The 7795-nt window shown below is 43.9% G+C and overlaps 1 protein-coding gene across 1 annotated transcript; it reads left to right on the forward strand.

Annotated features, from left to right (window-relative positions):
• Window positions 1-165: 165 nt before the first annotated feature.
• Window positions 166-7123, forward strand: LOC132355884 (RAD52 motif-containing protein 1-like). The gene is made up of 4 exons (XM_059908449.1): window positions 166-315; window positions 712-861; window positions 4552-4720; window positions 5678-7123. Exons 1-4 carry the CDS (start codon window positions 220-222, stop codon window positions 5818-5820), a joined length of 558 nt encoding a protein of 185 aa, XP_059764432.1. The 5' UTR covers window positions 166-219; the 3' UTR covers window positions 5821-7123.
• Window positions 7124-7795: the final 672 nt, after the last annotated feature.

The raw sequence follows: 7795 nt of genomic DNA on the forward strand, positions 1-7795 counted from the left end.
GCCCTGCGCAATCGTGCCTGCGCAGACCCCCCCCCCGCAGGAATCTGCGCATGAGCGCCTGCTCACCGCGTCTGCGCAGTGCGTCTGCGCGGCGCGCGTGCTCACCCCGTCTCCGCAGGCGCGCCTCGCACCGCGTCTGCGCACGCGCGCCTCCGCAGACGCGCGTGCGCAGCCGCAGTCCGCTTGCGCACCGAGCCGCGCACGAGCGGTAACGGTTGGATGGTGGCGTTGGTACCTTTTGTGGTTCCCATCGTGGGTGACAAAACCTTGCTGGTGTGGGAGCTGAGCTCTGGACCCACGGCCGAGGCCTTGCAAGTGAGCCGAGCCGGGGCGGAGGGAGGGCTGGAGGAAGCCACCTCGCGCCTCAGTAACTGGGCGCCCCTGGGTACTGCTTCAGCACCTCATCTGCCTGTGGTCTGCGCTGAGAGGAATCTTAGTTCTAGAGCCGACCTGAGCAGTCAGCTCGCCCCCACAGATTTTTGAGAGATAGTTCCCAGCAGATGGCATTGCCTCCTAATGCTTCTCGAAGCTTAGGATTTCAGAGGGAAACCTGTTGCTGAAATGAGAAGTGTTTGGAGTTGCAGGATCACCACAGTTGCCTGTGGCGAAGGGCTGGGGGAATAGAAGGGAACGGGCGGTTTGGCTTCCTGGGCGTGAAATTGCCTGCACTTACTTAGCATGGGACCACCCTACGGCATTCTCTGTTCACAGTCTTCTCCCAGTTTGGCCTTCAGTATTCGGTCCGAGTCTTCCCAAACGCAGCAGTGGCCGGTCCTGTGTTCTATGCCATCATCAAGGGATGCCCACAGAGCCCAAAAGGCATGCGACCAGAAGCAGCTTTTTCAGACATCTCCAGTGAAGGTGGGTCCAAATGTGGAATTCCTCGCTCTACTGGGATGAAGTGCTGAATTTAAAACTAATAGGCCGTCGGGAATTCCCTGGCGGTCCAGTGGTTAGGACTCTGCACTTTCACTGCTGAGGGCCCGGGTTCAATCCCTGGTCCGGGAACTAAGATCCCGGGGAGGGGGGGGGGGAAGGCCAGCGTTTGTACAGCACTGTGGTGTACAGAATGCTCTCAGATGCACTGCCCCACTGATCCCCCAGTTCCCCAGTTCTTTGTTTCTTTTTTTTAGATGAAGAAACTCGAACTCAGGATGGTTAAGTGACTGACTTAAGGTTCATGACAGTAAATGTGGAAACTAGAGGCCAAACCCAAACTTCACTGATGTTAAACACCATGTCAGTTTATGCTGCCCCTTAACTTAAGAAATCTTCACAAGAGTCTTCTTTATATTTACTCTTATGTGAATTTCAAATCTGTGAGGTTGACAAATTGCTTTTTAAATTTATTTATTTATTTATTTATTTATTTTTGGCTGCGTTGGGTCTCGTTGCTGCGCGCCGGCTTTGTCTAGTGGCGGCGAGCGGGGGTTGCTCTTCGTTGCGGTGCGTGGGCTTCTCATCGCGATGGCTTCTCTTGCTGCAGAGCACGGGTTCTAGGCACGCGGGCTTCAGTAGTTGTGGCTCACGGGCTCTAGAGCACAGGCTCAGTAGTTGTGGCACACGGGCTTAGTTGCTCTGCGGCATGTGGGATCTTCCCGTACCAGGAATCGAACCCGTGTCCCCTGCATTGGCAGGCGGACTCTTAACCACTGTGCCACCCGAGAAGTCCCGAGCTTGACAAACTTTTGTCAGATGTAACATAAAGGAGGCTTCGTCATCATCATCACCCTGAAACTGCCTATTCAGAACTCCCTTCAGATTCCAGAAAATGGTTAAAATATTCTTTAATGCATTGTAGAAACTTTACTCCATACTAACATGCCATCCAATTTTACTTCCCCAGAATTAACATTTCATTATGTGCCTCCATTCAGCCACCATTCCTTTTTCAAGGACCTTTTCAATTCCTCTGAATAAGTGAGTGAGGCTTCGATTTCCCAGACCTTTCACTTTAGAATTGTGTGTCTTCTCTGATTGGCTTCTTGCTCTGGCTACTTCCCACTGACCTTGCTGCCTGTTCTCACCCATATTTCTTTACTCACTGATTTCACCTTTATTGAATCTGAGAACTCTCCTCCGATGTGACTCCAGGTACACTACCTCCCACTTCTGTACCCTGTTTAACACCCTCTTCAATCCTGGCTGTACTCCCTGGGATTGAAATGATTTCATGTCAGACATTCTTTAATTTGCAGACCCTGCGACCATTTCACATAACCACTCAGATATTACGGATGGTCCTGGAAAGATTATGAGACAGTTACTTGGTATCATTTGTGAGTAATGAGTTCTTTTCTTACATTGGACATTAAGACCATTCCATAAGCTTAGGTTCTGAGATTTTCACAGCATAAAGCCCGTCACTGATAGAGTAATGACGAAAATGTTCTACAAGTCACTATAGAGTTGAGAGGAAAGGGCATTCGTATTAGATTTCTTTAATGCAGAGCCTTAGTTTACTACCCACACCCCCGAAATTGTTACCTACTTTAATTATGCGTTCTCTTTAAATTTTATTTATTTATTTATTTGGTTGCACCGGGTCTTAGTTGCAGCAGGCGGGCTCCTTAGTTGCGGCTCAAGGGCTCCCCAGTGGCGGCACGTGGGCTCCCCAGTTGCAGCAGGCAGGCTCCTTTAGTTGTGGCTCGCAGGCTCCTTAACTGTGGCGTGCGAACTCTTAGTTGCAGCATGCACGTGAGACCTAGTTCCCTGACCAGGGATCGAACCCGGGCCCCCTGCATTGGGAGCACGGAGTCTTAACCACTGCACCAGCAGGGAAGTTCCAATTATGTCTTCTTTTATTCATTAGCAGGTATACATACTTCTTATCTTTTTTCCCGTGTGTTTTTTATAAATACAGACAAGAGAATAACATCTTCAAATAAAATGAAGGAAAGGCCTAATGTATCTGAGTTTTTCTCAGTAGCACGAAGGGAAATGTTTGCCAGCAAGAACTGTGGCAAGGTTATCCCAGATGTCAACTGTCTCTACTACCCAGGGGCTCAGAGCCCTTCTGAAGCTTCCTAATTGTCCAGGACAGCTCCATTATGACTCACCGTACAGGGCCTAGCCTCCCTGTTTTAAATGTTGCAACACTCAACATTTAAAAATTAGTCTTCATTTCTCCTTCCCAGCAGGCAGCTTCAGTTGGAGAAAGTAATTTCGTTTTCTTATGTACTCATTCATTCACTCAGTCAACAGACCATCACTCCTCTATTATATGCCAAGATCTATGCTTGTTTCTGGTAACAAGGAAAGAATAATATATCGTTCCTTCAAGCACTTAAGGAGCTCATAAACTAGTGATGGAGGAAGATGCACAAACAAATCAATAAAGAATTAACAATGCTTTGACTTTATTTGTATTATTTGAATTTTTATGGCTATATTTCTATACTACACCCTATACTACACCCCGTTCAAAATGGAAATAGACATTTAAGAAAGAACTAGTGATGTAAAAAGATCCACAGTAATATGTAAGTTATTTAGAGAGTTAAGACTGGAAATATTTGCACTCTCAAAGAAGCTTGTTAATGCAGATGAACCTCTAATTCTTTTGGTTGCTTTATTTACATTTATAGAGGTATACGTATTCCCTCTTCTAACAGGGGTTAGTAACTTGGGGAGGGGGTGCTACAGATTAAGGTCCTAATTCAGTGGCAGGTCTATCTTATCTCCTCTTCAGGTCATATTCTCAAGCAGGAGCTACAGGATGAGATGACTAAAACAGTTCACTTCCTTTGCTTACCCCCAGCCCCGTGATAGGCTTCTGCTGGGCTTCCTTGGTTGCTTTCATCATCACTTTTACCACCAGAGGTCAGGGAACCTTCCGGTTAATCAGGGGCCCTGGAAATGATGCAGAAAAGTACTGAATGAAAAATAACAAATAACATTTATTTAGGGTTCACTGTGAACTCATTGCTTAAAATGTCCTACTTAATCTTTCTTCACAACCACTCTATGAAATTGGTATTGATAAATCTCAGGTATATCCAAAATAAGTCTCTATGTAGCGTTGTGATATTTTTAGGTCTTTTATGTCTTTAGGGTCGTCTCGGCACCAGACGTAAGGCGGTTCGACATAATACGCTAGCCCTAAACAGCTCCAGGTGCCAAGAATTGGCAAATTACTACTTTGGTTTCAATGGGTGGTCAAAAAGGATCATCAGGGTAAACTCTGTAGATTTTCTGTGACTAACCAGACTCCTTTCAACATTGAACTCCTAGACTTTAGAGAGAAGAATAGAACAGGGCTATGGGGAGGAGATGTGAGAGGCTTCCACATGGAAGTATCTGAGCATTGGCCTGCCACCTAGAATTAGTGATAATCTCAATGACTTGGATGGTGGTGTCCATAATTTCCTCCAGTATTTGTATGGTATATAATAAAAAATAGTTGTCCATATCTAGTCATTCATTTGCAAGTCTCACTTGATTCTGAAGCTATAGCATACCTAAACTATTACCTGGGATTGCTGGAGTTTAGTTTTTATCTCTGACACCAGAATATTTTGAAGTCTAGCCTTTAATTCAAAATCCTAACAGCTTCAGGATCTTTCTAACCTTGAAGAAAGAGAAAATGAAGATATTGTGACACCACTTCAGAAGCAAAGCCTGAAGCTCTTCTGTGCTTTAGAGGTGGCGTTGCCCTCCCACGAGTGCAGGAGTCCTGGAGCTGGCATGGCTGAGGAACCTTTGGATAAGTTGGAGGAAGGTCTGTTTTCCAGTATGTGTGTGTGTGTGTGGGGAGGTGAGGGAGTGGGATTTCTCTTTTTTCCTTTCTTTCTGAAACTCAACTTTTCAGATACATCATCACCTGGGCTAAGCAACTAAAGCCCTGGGCAGAATTTTTCTGCCGGACAATATAGGTTTTTATCTTAGGCAATACCTGACAGCACCTTAAACTTTAGATTTTAGAACTGACTGCCTGCCAAGAAGCTTAGGAGGAGGGAAAATTAGTTATTTTTATTTTTTGGTTAATAATTTGTTTTGTGCTAAAATAGTCCTTCAAATACACATGTCTTCTGGCCTTCAGTTATCCCAACAATATCATTGTCTAAAGAGTGAAATAAACTCTTGTGTAAATGTTCAGTCCTTTGCCTCCTATAGAGGGGCCTGAGCGGAAAAAGTAAATGTAGGTCCCTAGAAAGGGGATTCCGATTGGTACTGAGTTTTTTCCTAGAATCCATGGCACTTGGGCTTAGGGTTTTACGTCAGAGGCAGGGCTGTTCGCGAATGGAGTGGAGGAGGCTCCACCATCCACCTGAGTGGGTGATGGTTGAGGAGAGGCCAGATCATCTGCACTACCACCAAGTCTATCTCACTGTATGAACCCAGCCCTTTACGCACAGGAGAGCAGGGTCTGTAGCAGTGTAGCCTCAGCTTGTCCATTTGAAATCTGTGAGTAACATGAGATTTGTGCCGCGTTCTTGGTTTGCATTGCCCATCGAGTATTTTAGGAACTTCCAGAATAGATCTGAGCAGTAAAAGTGTGCCATGCCAGGGTATACCTACAACAGAGACATTCAACCATAGCCCAGTGTTGTGCCTGCCCTTAATCACAAAGATAATGATCTAAGAATGACAGATGCATGTTTAGTTTTAAACACATAACCTAGAAATCAGTTATTCAGATAGGCATTTTAAATTCATCTGTTTTGGTTGGATTTAGGGTCATTATCATTCCTTATGAAAAGGAAGGTAACCCAGAAGCTTGCTATTCAGAAGGCTATGACAGAAGCATTCCGGAAACTGCTGATTGTGGTTTTAGGTAGGACCTTTTTGATTGTCCTTGAAGTGCTTCGGTTTCAGTGAGCAAATCAACTTATTTGAAAAGTGAATTGGATGAAAATAATGGTTATCTAAAACATTACATATTCTTTCATTCACCAGATGCTTTCACAGCAGCAGTCTTAACTTTGTTCTTTGTGGCATTTATGAGAAAAACGACAGCAACTATGATCGTCCCCAGTGTTTAGATGTAGAATGACTTGCCTCAGTTCATACAGAAAGTGTTTGATCCAGTTCTTCCTCAATTGCTTGCTTATCATACAGAATAGTATAGTGATGATAAGCCTTGGACACCTGTGTTTGAGTCCTAACTTTGTCTCTTAGGTTTTGTTGTTGTTGTTGTTGCAATTTTAGGTTTTCCTAGCCAGAGACATTTGAAGGTATTTAATATCTCTAAGCTGCAATTTCTTTATCTGCAAATAGGGTTAGTAATTCAGCTTATCACCTAATGGGGGATATTGTAAGAGGAAATGAGATGATGAATGTCAAAAGCTTAGAACTATGCCTGAAACATAGTAAGCAGACAAAATGTATTGACTGTTATTATTATCGTTGTTTTCTTGTTGAAGAGTTTATTAGATTATGTTTTTGGAATCAGCTTAATTTCAGTTTTCATTTCTGATATATTGGGTGAATATGATTCTTATATAATAATCGGCTACGTTTTTGTGAGCCTTGAAAGGGGTCATGCTATTGAACAGCGTTGATTGTGTTCCCTATCGAGTTATACAGCGGTGAGAATGTCACAGGCTGTGCCCAAAGGAGACTTTATGATTAGTAGATTCCCGGAACAGAATTGCTCCTCTGCTTCACAGCCCTGCAGGCTTAGAGACTGAGGAATCCTAGCTAAGTTGTCAGAGACCTTATTTGCTTATAAGAGTTGACCGTGGCTTGGTCTTGGCCTTCCAGCCTGGGCAGTCCTTCCAGTGAAGTGTGACTTCCCTGGTCATCAGGCAGAATCTCCATCAGCTGTCAACTCTGGGTAACAACCTTTAAGAACCAAACTAAATGTCTGGGTTGTTTGTCCCTAATATGCAAAGGTATTGCGTATATGTACTCAAAACTCCTTAGACCGAAAAGCCTGGTGGCTCTAGCTTGCCTTGAGGAAAGCTGTATTGTCCAAAAGGTACATGGGCCAGTTTCTGCCAGTAGAGTGTTCAAATGCTCTCTCTCTCTCTCTCTCTGTCTCTGTCTCCAAAGCTTTGTTCATTGTATCTGGTAGAATTTTGGTCCCAAGGAGTAGGCACTTGCCTTGCTTCTGATATGAAGTATCTATTATAGTCCAGTGTTATCTATCCCAGGTTTGAACTCACTTTGACCCCCACCTAATGCCTTCCTCTTTAATTGTATTGTGATTGAACATTTTTGTTTCCACAGCTTTTAATTTCTATGTCATTATTCCTTAGTTCTTATTTCTAAGATCATAAAGGTTTTTGAACCAAAGTTGATACTTCTTATATACTTTTTCACAAATAATTATGATAAAGACTGAAGTGTCAGATGAGGGCACTTCTAGCTTGAAAGTGCTCTCATTTTCTGCTTTTAGAAATCAAAAGAATGTCTAATTATTGGGTGCTACCATTGTATACAGGAAGTTTTAGAACAAGAAAACTTCTGAACTGATCCTTGTTAACTTTATTTCAGAAAGTGGTAAAATAGCTGTGGCATATTGACCCTGTGAAGAGGTCACAGATGCTAGAACCGAAGAGGAACTACAGGATTTAATTCAAGTATATGGAGATAAAATCTCAAGGGGTACACAGCCAGTGTAGCCGTAATTCAAAACAACCAGCAGGATTTGGAAGACTTTGGCATGTCTACTCAGCTCTGTCTTCCTTCGGAAAATGTGAAACTCTGAAACTGCTTTTGAGGCAGGGAATTTCTAGGACTTTTCCAAGTCCCGAGCCTTGTCTCTGGCCCCTTATTTGAAGTTTGGAGAGCAGGATTGAGGGCCATCAGTGTACGTCTACAGTTGTGGACACAGGAGAAGACACAGGCC

The sequence above is a fragment of the Balaenoptera ricei genome, chromosome 20, assembly GCF_028023285.1.
Source record: "Balaenoptera ricei isolate mBalRic1 chromosome 20, mBalRic1.hap2, whole genome shotgun sequence".
Lineage (NCBI taxonomy): Eukaryota > Metazoa > Chordata > Mammalia > Artiodactyla > Balaenopteridae > Balaenoptera > Balaenoptera ricei.